At 35.6% G+C, this 24201-nt stretch overlaps 2 protein-coding genes across 2 annotated transcripts in view; both read left to right on the top strand.

Annotated features, from left to right (window-relative positions):
- LOC120287626 (protein SIEVE ELEMENT OCCLUSION B-like) overlaps nucleotides 1–24201 on the top strand; it is a 67626-nt gene that overhangs the window by 15851 nt on the left and 27574 nt on the right. The window lies entirely within an intron of this gene.
- Nucleotides 14558–19520, top strand: LOC104456127 (protein SIEVE ELEMENT OCCLUSION B). The gene is made up of 7 exons (XM_010070859.3): nucleotides 14558–14889; nucleotides 16269–16358; nucleotides 16566–16999; nucleotides 17365–17459; nucleotides 17544–17674; nucleotides 17899–18375; nucleotides 18772–19520. Exons 1-7 carry the CDS (start codon nucleotides 14653–14655, stop codon nucleotides 19309–19311), a joined length of 2004 nt encoding a protein of 667 aa, XP_010069161.2. The 5' UTR covers nucleotides 14558–14652; the 3' UTR covers nucleotides 19312–19520.

Raw genomic sequence — 24201 nt, 5'->3', positions numbered from 1 at the left:
AACAACTGAAGCAAAATTTGTAGCTGCAACTTCATGTGCCTATCAAGTCATATGGTTATGGAAGAGTCTTGGGGAGCTTCAGTTCAAACAACAGGAAGCAACTACAATCTATTGTGTCAATAGCTTAGCCATCAAACTCTCCAAAAATATGGTTTTACATGGGAGGAGCAAGCATATAGATGTGAAGTACCACTTTTTAAGGGATCTTACAAAAGATGAAGTAATTGAGCTAGTTTTCTGCAAAAATGAAAATCATGTGGCTGATATATTCACTAAACCTCTAAAGTTGCCCACATTTTAGAAGCTGAGAAAGCTCCTTGGTGTCCGCTTGTTGGATATTCCAAATTCTCGCTTGTTGGATATTCCAAATTGAGAGAATGTACTTTAAACTGATTGTTCAAAACATCAGTTTAAGGGAGGGAATGTTGAATAAGTCAATTTCCTTTTAATTTGTTTTTCACGTGTTAGTAGTCTATTGAGCAATACTCCTATTATATGGGGTTGTTGCTGCACATTAAGTTAGTGGGTTGTGGTAGTTACCTATTAGTGTAACCTATATAAAGGCTATGGTGTCAGTTTTATAAATATTAAGCAGACAACTCTTCTTCCTGTGTGTGTCTCTCTCGGTCTTATATTTCAACAAGCAAGGCCTCTAAATAATGATGGAGCCATAATCCTACTGAAGGGGGAGTGAAAGGCTAATATCAAAGCTAAAATCTACGAGTGATTTCCTTAAATGTTTGAATGTTTGATTAATGTTTGTTTTTTGTTACATGTAGAAAATAAAATTGCATAATAGATTGATGTGTGTGCGCGCGCGCGTGTAATGTTATAAAAAATTCTTTTATTTTTAAAATTGGGAGTAAAATAATGAAAAATGCCTATGAAAGTATTATAGTTAATACCACGAAAGATCTCAAACTGGTATTCATGTAACAAATTTATCTAAAACTAATTTTTTGACTATTAAAAACTCCAACTTAGTACACTTGTGATAAATTTATCTTCCATTAGGTTTTTGTCAAATTTGTTGACATGGATGACATATGGTAAATGTGGTATGGTGACTAGCAAGTCCACACCGGAATCCATAGAATAATATCACGAAAAACCCTAAACTAGTATAGTTATGACAAATTTATCCTAAACTAATTTGTTGTCATAAAAAAACCTTAAACTAGTACACACGTGACACATTTAACTCTGCCAATACTCTTAAACAAGGCTGAGTTGTGATGTGCACCCAGGTCATTGCGAGCTCAAATTAAGTGGCCATCCCTACGAGCTTGCCACAACGCTCACGAACTTGAGCATGAACATTCATGGTTGCGGAAAGTTAGAAATTCAGCCTGCACCGTAGCAACTACAATGGACCCCGACTCTCTCTCTCTCTCTTGTAATTCTGTTTTCATTTTTATTATTTAATATGGCACGCTATTTAGAGTCATATAACATCGTGGAACGAATTGTAACCTGATACGTGTATTTCAATGTCTGTTTGGGAACTTTTGCTATTACATGCCAACAAAAATCGACCGGCAAGTGAAAAAGTATATTGGGACAGTTTCTAAAATGTTGAAAGAGGCCCTTTTACATTAAAAAAAAATATATAGAGCGCAATTTTTCTTTGTACAACTTTACATGCCGACAAAAATCGACCAGCAAGTGAAAAAGTGTATTGAGACAATTTCTAAAATATTGCAAGAGTCTTTTTAACATTAAAATATATATATCGCAATTTTTATTTTTGTACAAAAATAAAGGAATAAAATGTGATATTATTCCTTTAAATAAAATAAAACACCAAAACCAAAACGTTCCCTTCCACAGTTCTCATATTCAGTTTTTTTTTTTTTTTTTTTTTCGGTAAGGTCTCAAATTCAGTTATTCACCTCTCACAAAGTGAAAATTGTAGTTATTAACTTATCATGCAACATTTACAAATTCAGTATGACTATCCCGTCATGCTAGCGAGGCTCTTTAGTAAATTATAATAATAGAATCGGATATTTTTATATTCTGTCATATTATTTATTTGATAAAAATTGCATATAAATATAAAATATATAAAAATAATAAAAAATTCTCATGATTCACTAATATATAATTAAAACAGACATGTGATATTTGATAATCGACATCGCCTATTCAGTCTTCTTACGTCACGACTGGCATTTTAGCTCATCCCCAATTGCTTTGGACGGACATCACCAGTTAGCTGGTACGAACTCTCGCCTTCCAAATCTTATCTTTTAGAGTCATCTTTCTTTTGTTTTCATATTCCCAAGTCGTGGTTTCCTCATGTACCCGTTCGCACAGCCATTGATTTGCTTTTTTTTTTTTTTTTTTTTTTTTGGGATCGGTGCCCACAACCTTTGATTGCATCATGTGAAAACCGACAAAGTAGGTGCGGCTACGTGTCGTGCCGGCGATGGTGCTTTTCATTTTTGGATTATCATTTTCACATTCGAAATAGAGATGCTTCTCTACTGTTGTTATACACCTTTCATACGGTGTTGCGACAACCAATCAAAAGTAAATTACATTCGTGTGACGCTATAGAGAATGAGATTTGTAGATAAGACGTACAAAATGATAATTAATCAATTATACCATATGATAATTATCAAATGGTAAATTCATCACATGAAAATTCTTTTTCTATCTTTAAGCCACTTAATAGTAGGACAAACATCCTTTGACAAAATTCATAGATTTACATTTATGCTAAATTAGAACATAAATCTTCTACCCTGTATGTTACTCTATTCAATGTCTCAACAACCATTTATAAGAATGAGTTATTTTTCAATAATTAGTATCTGTCAAGACACCCAAAGAAGCATTTTACGATCTCCACCCACCAAACTAAGGATAGAAAGCTTGAAGTTTTAAATTAAATGAGGGGAATTACCTAATAAGTCATAAATCTATTATATTGATGTTAATTTAGTCTTAGCCTTTCTAATTTTGGCAATTTAGTCATGAACTTTTGCGTAGAATTTTAATGTAGTTATTTAATTTAATATTCGCTTAAAGTTGCCAATGTAACAATCTAGTTATTGCTGACTTTGCTACGTTAGCAATTTTTAGTGGAAATTAGTCAAAATGACTAAATTGAAATCTTGCATAAAGATTTAGAATTAAATTGACAAAATTGAAATTTTTAAAATTAAGTTGACATATAAGCAATAATTTTATGATTAATTGGACAATTTCCCCAGATTCAAGACACTTATATATATATATATATATATATATATATATATATATATATATCGGCCTTATTTTTACTTTGCATTAAATTGGATTTATATTTATTATTGATTACATTATCTTTCAAGCATATATAGCATTGCTTTGTAGGTTTATCTAGAAAAAAAAATTTGTCAATGCTTTTTTTTTACCTTTTTAAAATTCTGTAGAGAAAGTGAAAGGTATACAAAAATATATGAGGAATAATGCCACCAAAAAAAAAAATTCTAAACTATGTCCAATGTATCACTAATATCCCAAAATTCTTTCCATGTCACAAAAACTCCAAACCTTATATCAAAGTGACAAAACTATCCTATACTAACCAAAATGAGTTCTTAAATTTCATTCACTATATTGTTAATACTTCAAATTTTTTCATGTCATCAAATCCTAAACTTTTATCAACGTGATAAGAAAAAGTTTGAACCTTGGGGTTAATTGGTATAATTTAGAATTTTTGTGACACGATCAAATAATTGAGATTTAGTGTTACAGCACACATAGTTTAGAATCTTTTGTGGTCTTTATATGCTATGCTCGTGCAAAAGGTTCTTTGCGTAAAACGACAAGATCTCAAGTTAGATAATAAAGCAGAATGATGATATCATGTGCGACATCTCATGTGCGACATCAGCGCACTCGTCACTATTCTTTCTTGGGCACCCTAGATTTCCTCTGTTTCACTTTTTTTTTTCTAATTTCAGCGCGTGCTGTACTGAAAACGACTAAACGGGGACATTATCATATTTGCTTTGAAAAAGCTAAAATTGCAGCACTGGTCATTCATGGTCCCCCGTCAACGTGTTTTTCAATCTTTGAATAAATGCACTGGGCGCGTCATTTCGTCAGTTCTCATTACGGGACCACGAGTAGCATAGCATTGTCGCCCCTTCTCGATTCCACTGCAATCCTTAAATCATCAGTGAGTTGTCTGTCAGTTTCGATGTATCTTTCATCATTGTCGTTTAATGTCGTGACTCACGCTGTGGATTCTTTTGGGGTACGATCGTCATCGGTGAAGAGGGAAAATGAAGAGCAGGAGGAGGACGGTGACTCACGTGTTTGAATAGCTGTAGGGCAGCGATGTCTGAGAAAATCGGCATCGTATCTGAACAAAAAGAAAAGAAAGGGCATCGTGATTGTCTCGTTCCCTTTATAATGTAGAAAAGCAAAAGGTACTGTAACTTCACTTATATTTTTTGTCCGGTATTCATCAATTGCTCTCTCTCTCTCTCTCTCAGTTATTAAAATATTTAAATTTTAAACACTTTAACCTAATCATGCAAACAATTAAGTAAGAGGAAATCATACGAATATAAAAAGTATACAAATCACGTAAGCAAGCAATGTGAGAAACTTTACCATCTCTCTATTTACAAGAGGTCTCAAATTCAAATATTTTTCATATTCTTATTTTCTTTCCTTATTAGTCCACTCTGCACATGAAAAGTACTAGAAAATTTAAATATTAAACAATGCATTCCTCTGATTTTTAATTAGTTAACAGTGATTTCATAAAATATTTGATATACTTGTCTCATACACACCCTAAGCAAATCCACAATCATTTTTATCTTACTTGTCCATATTTTGTTGTGAAATTTGTTTATTGCTAGAAAATGAAAATTGTCATATGTAAGTGGATAAAGAAGTTGTAGTAGTAATTAAAAAGGAAGTTAGCAAAGGAGGGGAAACTAGTCAAGGTAGATTAACCGCTTGTCTAATTACTGTTTTATTTCTAATTGGAAGAGTCGTGAGGTAGTTTTAGGGATAAGATTTGCTTTTGTGAAGAGTCGAACGGAACTCAGTTTTGACCTTAATACATACACATGTAGATGAGAGAAATTTTCAAAAGACCTGCCATTAAAATTCATTTTCTCAAAATACCTCCAAATTGTGCTACCGCGTTGCGGTGGACCCCCTATCTCATTGCTGGTGATAAAAAGCACCTTTGATGGCCACGGACATCACGTGCGAAGATTTTCAATGTGTGTATTTTTAGAAAGTAACGCTATACATAGTAAGAAATCTTACACCGGCTGGTGAAATGATGCCAGATATTATATGATATGTATATGTTTTTACAGTAAAACGCTTACTCCTCTAGTATCTAAAATTACAATTATATGTTAAACTTTATATCATCTGTTTCAAAAATAACTATCATGATCTTATATTTCTTTTGGTCATTAAATACTAGCAAGATATATTGATAATAGCCTAGAGCATTGCCTTCTCGAAGAATAAGAGCTTAAAGTATATGGTAATATCATGGAGAATATATTCTCCAAACTTTTATCAGAGCTAAATTTGCCTCTTCTTTAAACTTTTAAAGGCTTCTTTATACTTTGAACACCTGAGACAATGTTGATGATGAAATATTCTTCAATGCTTAGGATTGTACACTATGTAGCACCGACAAGAACATGCGATATGTGACACGACATGATACTATACGTCATTTCTTAAAAATAGAGAATTCTGACACGTTCCGACACGTTATATATTACATATATTTTTATATATAGATACATAAATAAATAAAAATAAAAAGAGCCTAGAATTAATTTACACTAAAAATATTAATTCAAAATCAATTAATATCATTCATTATTTTAATTTGTTACAATAATACATAAAAATTAGAAGGAAAAAATATTGTTTAAAGAAAAAATGTTGAAACGGTATTTTTAAATTTATTTATTTATCATATATAGCATTTTTATTACTTCTTTCATGGTAAAAGACTTTTAAAAAAACTAAAACAATTCTAAAAAAGCAAAGAGGCAGGGTTATGGCTGGGCATGCCGCCGCCGCCGTCCCCATCAGCGGCATGCCCAGCCACCATTGGAGGGGGCCGACGACCTCGCCAACCTTAGGCGGCAAAGGGAGGGCGACCCTCGTCAGTTGGGGCCAGTGAGGATCGCCTAGATCTCAACAACGTCGGCCCTCGCCTGTGGCCGGCAAGCCTCCCTAGCCCCAGGCGAGGGCCAACAACCCTCGTTAGGCCCAAGCGAGGGCGTGGTGTCACCTAGATCTAGGCGATTCTTGCCCGAGCCTCAGCTAAGGCATCGCCTAAATCTGGGTGAGCCTCATCGGTCAGGCGAGGGCTCCCCCACCCCCCCTCTACCACCTTTGTCGTCGGCCTCCTTCGACGATGGCAGTGACAGCAATGCCTAGCCACCAACCCTCCCTCTTTATTGACCCCTCAAGTATTAGAAAATTTTAGAATTGATCATGTGCGTGTCAAAATTTCGAACTCGCGTGTCGGAGCATAATTGAGAGAGTTGACCATGTGTCAAATTTTTTGACACTCGTTGGCCGCGTGTCAAGAAGTGTCGGAGCATGTCGGACACGTATCAAAGTATCGAACACGACACGAAGACTCCCGGAAAATGTCGATGCTACATAGGTTGTACATGATGAGCCCAATTCATCATAGCTTTTAGTATGGGTAAGGACTGACATGATTTAATGGTCAAAGAGCATTGGGTTACAATGCCTTTTGGCTTGAACTTGTTACTCGATCTTTTTCAACGTGGATATTTAATATCTATTTCTTGATATTGTAATTCATGTTAAGTTTTGTTAATAACAATAAATAGAGTAAAATGATAAAGAGATAAAATAAGTAAAATCGAGTAAATAATCAAGAACTGCCATGACGAAAAAAACAAAAAATCATCTTTGGCTACAAAGTTTTACATACAAGTTATTAGCTTATGTATCCACTTGTGAATTTATGTAATGGTTTATTAGAGTTGGAGATATTAAAAATAATTATGGCCATTTAATTTTATGCAATAGTATGCTGTACATACTGATTTAATTGTGTGCCTCACAACAATATGTTATTTTAAGGATATTAATGTTCTGTGACCATTAAAAATATTTACAAGTTCAACAAATAATACATTTCTATGCACATTAATGATCTAAAGTTCGTAGACATAAGTCTTTGTATATATTTTTTGCGATAGCCTTGATGGTTGACCAAGTGCAGTATGAGAGTTATTTGGCGAACTCCAAGATCCAAATTCGGATTTTAAAATTCCCTTCGGTCTCAATTTCTCTATAAAAGGCAATTTTGGTAAAAGAGAGCAATCGATTTAGGACCTTTCTAGAGGTGAATCACCAATGTCGATGGAAGTATCCAAGCATTTCAAGAAGAAGAAGAAGAGAGATCCAACAGTCCGTTGGAGCTGTCCAATTATTTGAAGTATGGAGATTATTTCTTTTTCATAAAAGAAAGTCACATAGGCATTAACATTTTAATAAAAAAAGCCACCAAAGATTTTTTTTACTAGAATTTGTCGCCAAAGTCACTTAAATGATCATTTTTCTCTCAAGTGACATTTAAGTAATCCAACGAAAAATTTTGACATATAAGTATCATACAAAAGTTATGATATTTTGAATGTAGCTTTATAAGATTATCTAGAAATGTTTATTATATCTCAAAATATTTTTTTGTTTAAAATTATATAGAGAAAGTAAAAGGTATATAAATGAGGAAAATACCATAAAAAATCTCAATTACATTCACTATGCGAAAGTTCTTTTCATATCTGAAATCGGATGATAAAAGTACCATTTGCCCATCACAAAATGTTCCTAAACTTTGCTTTTTTGGGGGAGGGAGGGAGGGGGGTGTCTGCTTCGAAACTTAGTTCACTATGTTATTAATGATGATAAAAAGTTGGAGTATTAGCGGCAATGGGTGTAGTTTATAATATTTTGTGACATGATATATGTTTGGGGCCTCCCATTCGGCATAAGGGTTTCTTTCTGGTACTAAAAAACCTTCATATGCAATGCTCACTCAAAAGGTAATTTTGAAACGACAAAATGTCAAGTAGATAACAAAGGGACTAGGTGATATCATGAGGACCATCAACGTACTCGCCACCATTCCTTATTAGGCACGCTATGATCTCATCTTTCTCATCTTTCATTTCTAATTTTAGTGGAAAACGACGGGACATCACCATCGTCCCCTCGCCAGCAAAGATGAACCTATTTCTGTTCGTGACCGGTCCCGAGTTTACACAACAACTGACACACTGTCCTTTCTCCTTTTTCAATCATTTTACTTTTATATTCCTCTTTTGAAAGGTTTTTCTCTTCTTCTTTTTCAAAGAAAAGAGACCCACACAAGTTCACTATTCAAAGAAGTAAAGAGCGTTGAGGAACCATCACCAAGGCTGCATTATAACTCTTTGAAACAAATTTTCTCCCTATTCAAAAGCAATATGATAATAAATTTCGCTAGTAAATGGTACGAATGGTACTTATTAATTAATTTATAAAGAAATTTACAGCCTTTGATACATTGACTATCTTGTATTATATAAGTGGCCACAACGTATGAGGAGTTAAAAAGAGAGGATAATTACCGACAAAAATCTAATCTAGTTACCAATATTGATAATTGTATTTCGTACGATGTCAATTTATTTTCCTATTGATAATATATAAAGAGTCACACTAATTCTTTGAAATCACGAAATATTTTCAACTAATTGCTTAATAAGTGCTTGTGATTTATGAGATATTATCTACCATAATGCATAAATAATTTTGGCTTTTTAATTTTGTATTATGTAAACTTTAATTTTCTACCCCCATTTTTCTCCGATTCTCATTTATACCCCTCTCTGATGCAAAACTGATGTGGGTCAATGCATCGGTCGTTCTTTCAAATAGTTAATGCAGCATTTGTCTCGGCAGTCGGCACTATCAAGGTATCGTCTGTTCTTTGAATAATGGACCCGTGGAGGTCATTTTGTCAGTCTCATCTCAGATTACGTGTGGCGTTGTCGTTCGTTCTCCTCAAAAGAAGGTGAATCGTTTTTTTTTTTTTTTTTTTTTTTGTCAAAAGAAAGTAAATCATCGAGTCGTTGTCATTTCTCAGTATATTTATTGGGGTTTATTCATCTCGTGCCTCACGCTTGGATTCCCAGGGGATAAAATTCGCAGGGGCTAGGCTCGGATAAGAACAGAGCGATTCGAATGTCGATAAAACTGAAGTCAGGTGAGAGAGAGAGCAGTTAGTGAGACCAGACGAGAAAAATAGGTGAAGTTTAAAGCACCTTCTCCTTTTCTATATATCATCGAGGAAAGAGGCAAGGATTATGCTTTTTCCTTTTCTTATTCAGTCGATGCCATGTCGATGTGTCGGGCATCACTGCCCTACACCTACGCCTATTCCAACACGTGAATCACCGTCCTTCTAGTCTTTATTTCTTTTATTTTCTTTCTATCAGTAACAATTTTTCTCTTATTCTTTTTCATTTTCTTTTATTTCCTTGGGTTTAGAAAACTTAATCCCCATATATTTCCCCATCCAGTAGGACATGTCCACCTGTGACGGGTAAGGTTTCCCAAATTATTGTACCTTCACGTGTGGTCACGCCGTCTGTCAATTATTGGCGAAATATATATATATTCATGGGATAAGAAAGTGGTTAATTAAGAATTAAAACTTCATTTATTTTTGTATAATTTAAAAATTATTTTCTGATAGAAAGATAGCTTATATCACGTATAAAAATAAATGGTCAAAAAATATTTTCATTTTCATTTTATATGAAATTATTTAGATATAAATTATTATTAATAATAAAAATATTTAGATGCTAGTAATTATCTTTAGCAAAATAGTATTCATTTTTCATAGAATAAATGGAGTCTAAGTTGCGTTTGAAACGAGTGATCAAGGCCATTTCAATATGACCCTAGGAAAGCCCCATAATTTGGTTTTAATAACATTGAGGTTGCTATCGAGAAAATGAACTTGAGTTCTAATTAGGTGCATGTGGGGTTGAACGGTCATGTGCGTGATGGAGCTATATCAATAAGTCTCTGCATTTCTTTCGCTCTATTTTGGTTGAGCTAGGCTATTCCTAAGTTGTTTCACAAGCTCGTCTAAGAAATTTTTTGGTAAACAACATCAGTAGGAGAAAAAAGTAACCTTCATTGATTATCATCGGAGTGTCAATTAGCAAAGTAATAGTGACAGTTATGACCAACATGCTCAAAGCAGCTTGTGATTCTATTTTGTTGACTGTGTTTTTAACAACAATTCGATTGTTGAAAGATAAATTTAATTGATTAATGCCATTGAAGTGTCGATTAGCGAAGTAATAGTGATAGTTATGACCAACATGCTCAATGGTGATAAAAGTAGCTTGTGATTCTTTTTTGTTGACTGTGTTTTTAACAATAATTCGACTGTTGAAAGATAAATTTAGTTGATTAATGCCCAAACTAAAAGTGTTGAATGTATTGCAACTGAGAAGACATATCATATCTACATTCGCTTACTATCTATAGAAAGTATAACTACAACATTTTGAGCATTCTATTAGTAAATACGACGGTTTCCTAATTTAAAAGTCCATTTTTCAAATTTTGCATTTTTCATTCTTGCCCTAACTTGTCTGCTTCTCTTCTAATATTTTGCTCTATAATAACACTGCACTGAATGTAATTATCCCTTAATCCAATTTGGTCAGGGTGAGCAACTCTCGGTCCTCACGCGGGCACAATCACTTTTTAATTAATCATGTATAATTTAAAGTAAGAAATGAGCACGCAACGTTCGCCTAGTCATCGAAAGGTGCTTTTTATCAATTGCGATGAGGTAAGTGGGTCAATGGGACCGACAAAAAAAAAAAAAAAAAAAGTGGGTCAATGGGAACCCAAGGGTACACTTTGGGAGGCATTTTAAGAAAGGTTTCCCACGTTATATCTATGGGGTCTTTTAGTCCCCTAGAAACTGTCGAAATATAAGCACATTCAAGCGGACACAAAATAGCCAATTTTCACTTTAATTACTTTTATCAACCCAAAAATTCATAAAACCGTGCTATCATTAATTGCTTCGATTTGTTTGTCTTTACAAGGGAAAGGATGCGAATGTGGCAATTACTCCCATATATAATTAGTTTTTTTTTTTTTTTTGGTAAGGTAAATGGTATTAAAGCTTTGAACAAATATACAAGAAAACTCGACCAGCTCCTAATCTTGCACTCTCGATACAATGCGGGGAGAGTGGAAGGGAGCACAATCAAGAAACAGGAAAAGAAGAACAACACGGACTAAATAGAGCAAGGACCGAAGGTCCAGGAGAGACAACCAAGAGCTAAGATTTGTTTTGCACAAAATATAATATTTTTGAAAAAAAATATTTTCCCAAAAAATAATAATATTTTCCAGTATTTGGCTGCATCTTGAAAATGAACTAAAAAATATTTTCCATTGTTTAATATGAAAAATTTGATTGATTTTTCTAAATAGACAAAACTATTAGAGTGTTAATAACTTGTGCATAGGCAGCTAGAGAAGTGGATACAGGCACTAGAGTCCTGAGTCTAGCCTCAATGGACCTCAGCCCAGGCATCAAAATCGAAGCATGTGCACTTGGGTCTCGGACATGACCTTAATGGACTGTGGCATGAGTGTTGGGATATTGTGCCTAGCCTTAATGGATTTGAGTGTGGGCATTAGGGTCTCGGGCTTAGCTTTGATAGACTTGGGCACTGACATTGGGATCTCAGCCACTAAGGACCCTAGTTCAAGTGCTGAGGACCTAGGCATGGCCTTTGCAAACCCGAGCCCGAGTGTTGGGGACTAGAGCTTGTGCGTTGGGGACATAGTTATAGCCTTTATGGATTAAAGCCTAGGTGTTAGAGATTTGAGCTTAGATACTGGGATCCTACACTTGGCTTTTATGGACTTAGGCTTGGGTGCCGAGGCATTGAGCACGTGCAATGGGGCTTTGAGTTGGGCCTTGATGGACTCAAGCGGGGGCATCGGAGGCCCAAGCATAGACACTGGTCTTGGGCTTGACCTTGATGAACTCGGATACAAGTGTCGAGGACCTAGGCATGAGCACTAGGGTCATGGGCTCTCCCCAATGGTCTTGGGCCTAAGTGTTGGAAACCTAATCTTGGATGTTGGGACCTAGGAATAGCGGTGATCGCGTCCGGGGTGGATAGGGTCTGGACTTGGACCATGTACCCAACCTTATTATAACCAGTTCCTTTTTTTTTTGGCCCTCTACCCAACCTTATTTGTATTGGACCCTGTACCCGACCCTCTCTGTTTTTCCAATCCAGTTCTGGAGTTAACCCTATTTTCATTAGAACCTATTTTGCAATCTCCCGATGTCCTATACGACTTCGAATTTTATATTAATACGCGAGAAAATAATGTAATCCTCATAATTTGTATTGAAATATTAAGCACTTGTAATAAATAAATACATGGACTTTTTGACTAAACGAAAAATTAAGGATCCACAAGGCTAATTATAATAAATAAAATTATAAGGCAAATAATTAGCAATAAACATGAGTATAATATTAGTCTTATTCCTACAATTACTACATGAAGTTACTCATTTATGCAAGCATAACTCCTCATATAAAAGAGAAATTAGGCGAGCCAATCCACTCGATACACAAGAATTTAGCGGCGACGAACACCGTCCGTCCATTGGACAGTGCGAGAGGGAGTCAGTGAGGGAGGGAAGCAAGTGAGGAAGAGCAATGACAAATGAGGAGTGTCGTGCTTGTTTGAAAGAGTTAAGAGGAAAAATGTCGTGTGATTGCGGGAGTAAAAATAGAAATCGGGGGAAAAAAAAGGTTTTGGACCTCTACTTACAAAACCCGTTCGGGAACCGGTTCCAAAACGGGTCCCCGTTTTCGGATGGGTAATCACTCGGAACCTGTTCCCGGACCAGTTTAAACCAGTTCCGAATTTCAAGAACCAGTTCTCGGACCGGTTTTAATGGGAACCGGTTCCCCACCCTATTTTCTGAGTGGGCCAATTCAGGAACCAGGTATACCTGATCCGGTTGCACACCCCTACCTGGGAAGTAGCATTAGAGTTTTTATGCCCAAGTTTAGAGTTTTAAATCCAAATGTTGATACTTAATCATATTTTGGAAAATGATATCCGGTTTTTTAAAGAGGAAATCATTTTTCTAAATTTAAAAATAGACTTTTCCATTGACTCATTTTCCTTAGTAAACCAAATGTCGAATAATGAGAAAAAAAAATTCGAAATATATTTTCCACGAAATAAATTGAGCTTAAGTGGAATTATTTTTCTCACGAAATTGATTAATGTAAAGACTTTGAATATGTATTTTTTTTTCTAGAAGAGCAATGCTGTGTATATTTAGGAATCTTCCAGTGGCCGGTGAAATTTATATATGATGCCAAATATTCCATGATATATATATATATATATATATATATATATATATATCTGTTTATACAGTGAAATAACCATATTCCTCTAGCATCTATTATCACAAAATAATTTTAAACTCACGATATCTGTTGTGAAAAATAATTAACGTTATATTTTGTCTTTTGGTAACTAAAGACAAGCAAGATATATGAATAGTAGGTTCTAGTATACGTTACATCAGTTTTTGGAGAATATATTCTCCAAAGTTTTCCCTGACCTGTGTTGTCATCTTCCTCTAGGGCCTGCTTTATTCTTTGTACACTTGGACAATGCTGATGAAGAAAAACTCTTCCACCGGGTGAACCCAAAAACGCCTTTTGATTTCAACTAATTGCTTAATCCGCGTATAACATGGAGTTTTGATATTTTACTTCTCGATAGTGTAATTCATGCTATGTTTTATGATATAACAATCGAAAGATTAAAAAGATAAAGAGATGAATTGAGTAATACAATGTCAAAAAACCACAAATATTAAATTATGTATCCACTTGTTAATTTATGTTATGATTTATTGAAGTTGGAGATATTAAAAAGATTTTGGGGCCATTTAGTTAATTCACGTAGCAATATGTTGTACTTATGTGGATTTGTTGTGTGCGTCACGATCATATGTTATTTTCGATACATTGTTGGAAATATTTTTAAAGAGTAATTTCATGTTTCTTTATACACATTAATGACCTGAAATTCATACGTAAGTCCTTATATATATGTCATTTGCGACTGTCATGGCAGTACATCAAGTGTGGCACAAGATATATTTTTTGGAGAAGTGGGGGATCCAAATTTGGATCGTAATTTCTGTTCATTCTCAAATAATTTTGATTTATTTGTAATACGCACTTCAGTAAAAGTGAATGACCGTTTTAATGTAAATTCGTATTCGTGGTATTTCTCCCTTCTAGACGGAGCATTGGAGACGTTGATATTCCTTTCTCACCCTTCCCCATTTATTAAAACGTCTTCGTATGATAGGACTCTCTCACACCCACGGCTATAAATAGGGCATGCACGCTAAGTTCTCCCCACGCCACACAACCTGCGCTCTCTTCCTTCCTTGCTTTCCTCTCTCTGAACACTCACTCAAAGCCCTTGACTCTCTCTCTCTCTCTCTCTCTGCGATTCCAAATGACTACAGTCCTTGCCCATCTCTTGGGGATGGATCGCAAAGGCAAGACTCATCAGATTGACCAGAGCATGTGGACTAACCTGCTTGCTTCTTTCGACGACGAGAAGTTCATGAAGGAGATGGTGAGCTCTCACGCTCCTGAGGAAGGAGATGTGGATGTTCAGTCTCTCTTCCATCTCGTCGACAACACCCTTCATGGAACGACCGCCATCGTCGACTCCATCGTCAATCCTAAGGTAATCACCAATGTAATGCCAAAAATTTGTTAAAAAAATTATACATATAACATCGGTGAAGACACTTTCCGCCAGTGGCTCTCTCTTCCATTGATCTAATGATTAGTGAGAGGGCGGTAGTTATAGCCGACCAATTCAGGTCAGATAAGACTGCCCCTGGACATTTTTCCTTACCACTAACAGTGTATGCTCCAATTTTCTTGAATTTTGCATCTGAGAGTAGATATGCAAAATTCTTTTTATGTGATACTTTTTTAGTGTTCAAATTCTCCTTTATTTAGAAAGAAAACCATTGATAGCCATTGAAAAAGGAAAAGGAAGTGGGGCGGTTATCTCACTAGTGGAAAAGGTGCGGTGGAAAAAAAACAAAAGAGTGAACTTATTTTGTTTCCAAACTTATTTGGTTAACATTTTATTATTATTTCATACGGCGATAATTTTGATAGAATGTGTACCAAAAATGATTTTATATTTAACAAAACACATTTAACTGTCTTTAAAAAACAAATCTCTTTTCCTTAGTGAGATGGTTAGAACCATTTTAATGTTGAGACTTGTAAGAGGGGAATGTGAGAGGAAGTTATGCCCTATTTAAATAAGTTAAAAAAATGTCAAATCAGATTTATCCGAATTCGTACATGGAAGTGATTATATATTGAGTGGGGCTACGGGGACCACGCTTGCTTTTCTGGTTGCTTTGCTCTTCACATGGCTAAAGCCTAAAGGAGGAACAAGAAGGTGAAACAATCAATCTAAAAAGGTATGGATTATCCATGTACTGTGACAAGCACTAATCTAAGCGATTATGCCTTTGGATAAAGAGCTCTTTTGTTTTTCTCGTCACTATTCTCTTGGCCAGACTGAGCTAAAGCTTTTTAGCCGTCAAGTGTTTTTTTTTCATTTATTTTTATTTGATTCGAAATATGTATAATCCATTTATAAATATTGACCAGCTATCCAGTCAATGGATATGGACAGGGGTTATGTAAATGACCAGTGCTTTTGCAAATGAAAATGAAAAGTTTGACAACTTCTCTTAAAGTTAAATAGGACCCATAATTAGCATATATCCACGCTTAACCCAAGTTGTTCTTCAGACTCATTAGGCCTGACTAGGTTTGGGACTATCCCTCAGGTTGAAGGCCCATGATCATGTGGATAACACTATAACTCCTCTATTTAATCCTTTGGTTAAGAGAGTTTTTGTTCGTTTTTTGTATAGGCCGACAATTGTTTGATACCTGAATTTATCATGGTTTGACATAACGAGATATTTTCTAAATGTTAGTTCTCACTTAAATTATAGTGAAAACTATCGCATCTCTCTTTTGCTCTCTCCTCTCTTTCCGTTTCTAAGAATGAAGTGATCTTCATCGTAGGGCATACAAGGATCTGGAAGCCATGAGTTCAAGCCTCTCAAAGAGGGCTTCAATCCACCTTTAGCAGCCATCAACGAAGTGGGTTGTCAGGTATTTTATAATCTCCCTCCCAGAAGTTAGATTTTTTTTTTTCCCAAGTATATTTGTTTTGGTTCGTTTTCTAATTTTTTTTCCATGTACATGCGCTTAAACTAAAAGATAGGAAGATTTAATATTATGAAATGTTTGCATTCTAACCTGTTGTATAGAGGTTGCGAATAAATAATCTCTTTCACTAACTTATTGTCCTGTCATCAGCTAACTTGTAAGGCATTGGACACCAAAAATGTGCGCCAAACACTGGTCTCGCTCTTTCATGAGCTATCGAGCTACTCGTGGGTTAATAAGGCTCTAATTACCCTTTCATCACTTGCTGTGTACTATGGTGACTTTTGGCGACTTGCTCGAGTTGAACCATCGGACAAGCTCGCGGAATCTATGGCCATACTGAAGGGGTTACCTGCAATCACCAAGCCCTCAGACCCACAAAAGATCCACATTTTCGGTGTTCTCAACGAAATGATCAAGACCACCCTGAATATGACCCAATGCATTGTGGATTTTGAGCATGACTCTAAGGATGTTCCCGAGTTGTCTACGATGATTGATGTTCCAAGCAGTGTTTATCAGATCATCATCAATATCCTTGCTTGCTCTATTCAGTTCACCAGCCTGATTAGCACGGTCGATGAGTATGTTTATGAAATATATATATGTGTGTGCGCGTGCGCGCGCGCGCTTTCGAAAGAGTTTGCTTTTTGTTTGTGAAAAATAATGATAAATGGTCAAAATTATTTAAAGCAATTCTAATTACAAATAATAAAATTGACCACACCTTAACCCGATTCATTTTCAAATTCTTGTTCTTCACAAGAGTGAAGAACTCTTACTTGTAGAACAAGAATTTGACTTCTAATTGATTGATATGGTCCTGAAAAGGCACAAGAAGTAGTTTTAGATCAAAAAGATCAAGTGATCGAAACTTGATGAGAACAATATTGCATGAATTGGAATGACTTATGCCACTAAGAGAATTTTTCTTTTGTTGTTTTTTCAGCAACAAGGGTAAAGATCTGCCTACATTTGCTCGGAAAGTGAAGATGATCCACCACACTATCAAGAGACATTACGAGGATTTTTTACAAAAAAAGGGTAAAATTTGTTCTCTTTTTTTCTACTTATTTAAGCCCAAAATATATTGGACTAATAATTAAACTTAATTTTTTCATAATGCAGAGGAGATTAAGGAATATCAGAGGCTGCAACGACTCTTTAATGCCCCCACGGATAACGTGGAGCTGATCAAGGCCTTGCTTTACATCAAGGATGATCCTCAGCCTCTCTTCCTCGGCTCAAAGAAGACAAAGGTTCATGTCTTCAACTTTCTCTGAGTTTAACATCAATCTATGTTACAAGTCCAATGCATCAAGATTTTACACAACACGCCGTTGTAGTAAAATTGTCTTCCACTAAGAATTTAGTCTCATACATATGTTGGAATCCAACAGCAAAATAGTTTTCACCAATTGTGCAATTGAATAAAAAGCACATGCTGCACCAATGTTTATAATACTCCTTGTTCGTTATATAGGATAAGGTCGAGTCGCTCCGGAGGAAGAATGTGTTGCTGCTAATTTCGGACCTCAAGTTGACCTCTCACGACCTTTCAATCCTTATCAAGATCTACAATGAGCGCAAGTTCCACGAGGGGCGCTACGAGATCGTGTGGGTCCCTATCATCGAACAAGAAGGCGAGGAGGTGATCAAACAGTTCCAGAACCTTCAGTTGCAGATGCCGTGGTACTCGGCGCACTCCCCTGCACTTATCAACGGGGTGGCCATCAGGATAATTAAGGAGAAGTGGCACTTTAGGCAAGACACCATGGTGACAGTATTGGATCCACAAGGAAGAGTCTCAAACCAAAATGCCATGAGCATGATTAGAGTTTGGGGATGGGATGCTTTCCCTTTCACCGGTGCTGTAGCAACAGACATCTGGAAGAGGCCTGGCATTAGCTGGTTTGAACTTTTGGCGACCGATTTCATTTTCCCGAAGATACAGGAAGCTGTAAGTTTTTGTCCTTCTTCTTCTTTTCCTTCTTCACTTTTCTTGTACCCTTTGCTTTTTCATACAACAAGGGTGCACGCATATGGTCGTGAAAAGAAACTATGATCTTTAAGTTTGCTTGTTAGAAGATGAATTTAGTTAAATTGTTGCGGTAATAAAAGAATTTGATTCAAACTTAGAATCTGTCAGATATACATGGGATAAGACGAGAACTATAAGACTATTTTACATTATAATGTTGTCCATTCTTTACTGATAACGGTCAAGATTATATCCAAGTAGACAGGCTTTACTGGAACTTTTGTATAGAAATTTTGAAAATGTAAGATTAGTGTTTAGTTTGATTTAACAATTTATGGACGTGAAAAAGACATTGATTTTGCAATCTCTTATCAGATCAAGGCTGAGAAGTATATCTTCCTGTATGGCGCGGAAGAACCCAACGTCATCCAGGAGATCGAAGCGTCGCTAAAGAAGATGATCGATGACGGCTTTTCCATTGTTGCCTTCAACGTCACCAAATCACAGCTCTTTTGGACCCGCCTCGAGAGCTGCATGCTCTCCAAGCTACAAACCAGAGCGGACTTGCATGAACCCCTTATGCAGGATATCCTCAGGCTCTACACCAACTTCAAGAAGGACGGTGGGTTTGCGATCCTCACGAAGGGGTCGCGGGTCGTGATCAATGACTCCCACCTGCACGTCACAAAGGTCCTGGTGCAGTACGAGACGTGGAAGAAGCATGTGAACGTGAATGGGAAGACATTTGACATAGTCTTTAGGGAGCAGTTCGACCGGGTTTACGTCCTTCCGAGGTGCCACCACTTCTATATCCCGAACATGGTCGGTTACATCCCGGAGGATGTGAAGTGCCCGGTCTGCCCGCGCATGATGAACAACATTGTCAAGTTCGAGTGTTGCCATGGTGCACATTAGTCGAGTAACGATGAAAGCGTGCTCTCTGAGTGTTCTATGTACCTTCATATAATGAATAAAGAGGGCTTGCTTGGCGTGTGCGTGGCCCTCCCCTCTGAACTTTGCCTAGGCAGTATCATGTATGGAACAACTATGTTCCCGTACTCTATGTAAAACGTTTCCACTTGAAGTTTGTGTTATCAAGTACTTGAAGCGTGTGATTTTGTCCATTAAATGCTTCTCTGAGCACTTGTGCCTCATGACAATTAAGATTACCGCGTGGCATTCTCCTATCACACTGCAAATTACAACTAAATGGATGTCCAACATATAAGCTTACAGATCCAATTTGACTTTAAATTAACTCAACTTTTTCAACGTACCATCCACCGAGTATGGTGTGACTAGTAACTCGACTTTTAACTCAATTCGGAACAAAGTTGCGATCGTGACGGGGAATGATCAATGAGACACCAGTCGTTTCCTTCTCTTGCGAAGTACACCCTTATCTAGGAGGAATTACGGTAACCTGGAATTGACACTAGAAACGTGATGAAGCAGAGAGAATACGAGAGGAGCAGCAGGCTATACCATTTGACTCGAAGAATACCTAGTGACAAGTCAGAAATTTCGGCCACTAGGTGTAGACAGCTCTACAGCCTCTTCTATTTAGCGAGGAACAAACACCGAAAACGGCAAGTCGTTGTACAAAGAAGAAGGGCAGCGTTAGTGCATTTGCTGTTAGCGGGTAACTTACGAGTCTTTTTGACTTTTGATTTATGAACTAGCCTTACGAATTATACGCACTATGTCATCACTAGTCACTAGGTCAATGAAGATTGGGAATTATGTCACCAAACATATATGCTTAAGAAACTAATATTCTTGCCTGATTTACAAAAAGTGAGCCATCAATTAGTTTGACATCTTCAATAATATATTTAGAATCAGGTTAGATAATGTCAGAGTGAATACTTCTTTGATTTGCCCTCTAATCCAACAGCTAAATCTTGTATGCGATGGGATTTTCTTCGATTTGTGATGCGTGTGCCATTGCTTTAACTTGGACGTGAGATGTGATATTGCTAGTATAAACACCTAGAGGGGGGGTGAATAGGCGCACAAACAATTTTTCTCAAATACGGAAGCAACAGATTGAAATACGATCGATGTAGAGAGAGTAAGGAAGAGAAAATCAAACACACAGGATTTATAGCGGTTCGGCTTATTCCAAGCCTACGTCCACTCTTCCGCACCGACAGCCCACCGGCTGGATTTTACACTATGATCAAAAGAGAAGTTACAGACACAGCTTTGCCTTGATTCCAGTGTAGATGTTCTATCACACCTCCTCAAGGTCTCTCACAAATATAGACTCTCTTTTGGAGGTGAGGACACGCTGAGGTCCATAAAGCTTGCGCGTCGGAACTTAAGTGCCATAACTTTAAAATGGTACACTTAAGTGCCATCATCGGAGTAAAATGGGACACTTAAGTGCCACTCCGTGAAAATCCGGCCAAATGGGACGTGGCGACTTTCCGTGAGCTCGGTCAAACGGCGTCGTTTGCATTCGATGTGGCGGAGAAAATGCAAAACGACGCCGTTTCGCGTCTACGTGTAAATAATAGTATATAAATTAATTAAATTAGATTTAAAATATTCAAAAATTTAAAAAAATAAGAAAAATTTAAAAAATTTAAAAAAATTAAGAAAAATTTTTAAAATTAAGAAAAATTTAAAAATTTTAAAAATTAAGAAAAATTTTAAAATTTTAAAAATTTTAAAATTTTTTAAAAATTAGAAAATTTAAAAAAATTTAAAAAATAAGAAAATTTAAAAAATTTAAAAAATTAAGAAAATTTTAAAAATTTAAAAAATTAAGAAAATTTTAAAAATTTAAGAAAAATTTAAAAAAATTTAAAAAATTAAGAAAATTTTAAATTTTTTTAAATTAAGAAAATTTTACATTTTTTAAAAATTAAGAAAAATTATAAAAAAATTAAAATTATAAAAAGTTATAAAAGGGGGGTGGGAGGCCAGGGGCGGCTCCCTTGCCGCTGCCGGCGGCTCCCTCACCGCCGCCACCTCCCCCTTTTCCAAATTTTTAATTTTTAAAATTTTTAATTTTTTTTTAAATTTTTAAAATCTTTTAAAATTAAAATTTTTAAAATTTTCTTTTTTTAATTTTTTTAATTTTTTTTTTATATTTTTAAATTTTCTTTTTTTTTTTAAAATTTTTAAAATTAAAATTTTTTTAATTTTTTAATTTTTTAATTTTTTTTTAAATTCAAAATTTTAAAATTTTCTTATTTTTTAAAATTTTTTAATTTTTAAATTTTTTTAAAATTAAAATTTTTAAAATTTTCTTTTTTTTTAATTTTTAAAATTTTTTAAAATTAAAATTTTTAAAAATTTCTTTTTTTTTAATTTTTAAAATTTTTAAAATTTTCTTATTTTTAAAAATTTTTTTTAAATTTTTGAAATTGAAATTTTTAAAATTAAAACTTTTAAATTTTTAAATTTTTTTAATTTTTATCTTGATTTGGAGCTCCGAGCCACGTACGTAGGCAAAAAATAATAATAAAATATTGCACGTAGGATTTCCGGAAGGGTCGCCGAGGTGGCACTTAAGTGTCCCACTCGAGAAAAAAGTGGCACTTAAGTGTGCCGTTTTGAAGTTATGGCGGCTTAGTGTGTCCGGCGTGCGATTATGACTTGTGGTGTCTTACAACCTCTCTTTTGTATACAAGTATTCGCTCAAGAGATTTATCTAAACAAATAGGAGCTTCAGACTTTGGAATTCTTCTATCGCGCACTCTCTCTAAACAACTAAGAACGTCTTCCTTATATATTCCTTTATGCCATCATACCCGTTGGCACTTTCCAAAGGAATTCCTCCAATCTACCCGTTGGACGGAATCAATTAGGAAGATCGTTCGAGCTATTAAAGGAACGTGTTGATAGCCCATCAATCTGTTCGCCCATACAATCGGGATCTCGGTTTCCATAAGTAGAACTTTCCAATAATATTTAGACAATCATCGAATCTTCAGTCATTGAATCAAATTTGATCAATCAAAGGATTACGATACGTCTTCTCCAGCCACGAGATCTTCTCCGGATGATAAGGTTAAATCCTGAACAAAACATCTAGTTCGGGATAACCTTTCTTCAACGGATCGTGTGTCACAATGATGATAGACTTTGAGTTTTGAGTCGGCTGTCCTAGGAAGTCTTCAGACTTTAACCAACAGAGTCTGCTGACCTTCAGACTAGACTGACGGAAACATTTTGTCAACTTCAAAACTCTTCACGAGGATTTCTCCAACAAGATGGTCTCCGCGAGTTCTACAATTCTATAGTCAACATATGTGAGTAGGTCGAGTACATGATTTCCACCCCATTGTCGCATCAACAGTGGGAGGTCTCGTACTTGACGTAGGAAAGGGAAGTTGAAAAATTTCCTTTGCACATAAGAACGAGTGGAATTCAACATAGAAGATGGTGAAAAAGATTGCAGGAGATGGGTGTCTTGTCGTTCTACTTCTCCGCTCATTGTGAAAGTGATGGTCTTTTGCCATAGGCACAATAAGATTATGGGGTTGCCGAAATCTTCAGAGACTGCTTGCGGGTTTTCGGTGATTCAACGATGCTTGAATATTTGAGATCATCCTTTAAGCAATCTAATCACTTCGGTTTTACACATGATATCGGTTCAATTGGTAAATGAGGAAAGTCCCTTCTTCAATGAAGCGGTAGTGACCATGAAAGCGAAATTCCTCAAATATTATAAGAACATTTCACTTGCTTTTTCGGCATCCACGATCTTAGGTATTATCTCTCTCTTTCTCACTCTCACGAATATGTGGATTAGGATAAGGAAGCATTTAACTATACTTGGCTTTAATCCAGGTATAAATATCCACGTACTCCTCTTCCCGGTCATTGTACACATAATTCGAAATATGAAGAAAGTTACTACCTTCTCCTCTTTCTTCTTTCTTGCGTTCCAAAGCATGTCCGAAAGGGCTATGTAAGTGGCCCAAGTTTAGGAAGGAAATATTGGCTAGGCCAACCAATTTGTCATCATGCACATTCATTTACTTTAATGGGAGATGGTTACCAGTGGTAACTTGCCATCCTTGGAAGGACCAAATTTCCCATGAGGCGCATAATAACAAGATGAATTAATCATGTTACCAGCCAAAAATTACATAAGACCATTCCCTGTAATGTAAGCAACAAAACCTACCACAAATTTCCTAATTTGACCGATCAAATTTATGATTTCCATGAATCCGTATAGATTTATCAAATTAACTTTCTTGTGTTTTAATCAAGTCATACATAAGAGTCCCTGTCAAAAATAAAGCACCAAATCTCGGGAGGGGTAGGGTGTGTGGGGGTTGGAGGTGGAAATGATATTTGGCATAGAATATGAAGGAAAATAGAGTTTAATTAAGTAATCTTACGTAATTTAAAAATTATTCAATCTTACAAACAATTGACCAAATTGTACTGAATTCATCGGTCAATCAATTGCTCGAGCAACCTTGTTCTGAGGCTTATTTGCCATGGTTGTAATGTATTTGAAATTGCTTGGTATTACTTACGTAGTCACATGATTGGGTAAGAATTATCAATCATTTATAGGATCAAGACATGAATTAAACCTACCCACTTATCGTTCCGAGATTGGTTAGGCGGCAAAAACGAGGAATGTGGGTCATATAAACTAATTGTGTTTTTTTTTTTTTGGAAACTCCTGTCATTACAAGCAAACTTGATTTCTAAAATGGTTTTATTTGGAAGTTGCATGATGAACTTGTCAGCGAAATTCATATGTCAATAATTATCTATTTCTTTTTCCTTTTGTTATTTATTTATTTATTTTTGCTAGAATTGTATTGA

This window comes from Eucalyptus grandis, chromosome 8, assembly GCF_016545825.1.
Source record: "Eucalyptus grandis isolate ANBG69807.140 chromosome 8, ASM1654582v1, whole genome shotgun sequence".
Taxonomy (NCBI): Eukaryota; Viridiplantae; Streptophyta; class Magnoliopsida; order Myrtales; family Myrtaceae; genus Eucalyptus; species Eucalyptus grandis.
This window is presented reverse-complemented; position numbering and strand designations above follow the sequence as displayed.

What these genes read in the sequence shown, in the direction of transcription:
- LOC104456127 (XM_010070859.3), top strand. Translation starts at nt 14,653, where the DNA reads ATGACTACAGTCCTTGCCCATCTCTTGGGGATGGATCGCAAAGGCAAG. An exon ending in TCAACGAAGTGGGTTGTCAG is followed by an intron (nt 16,359 to 16,565) that starts GTATTTTATAAT and finishes TCCTGTCATCAG; the next exon opens with CTAACTTGTAAGGCATTGGA. An exon ending in TCGGCTCAAAGAAGACAAAG is followed by an intron (nt 17,675 to 17,898) that starts GTTCATGTCTTC and finishes TTCGTTATATAG; the next exon opens with GATAAGGTCGAGTCGCTCCG.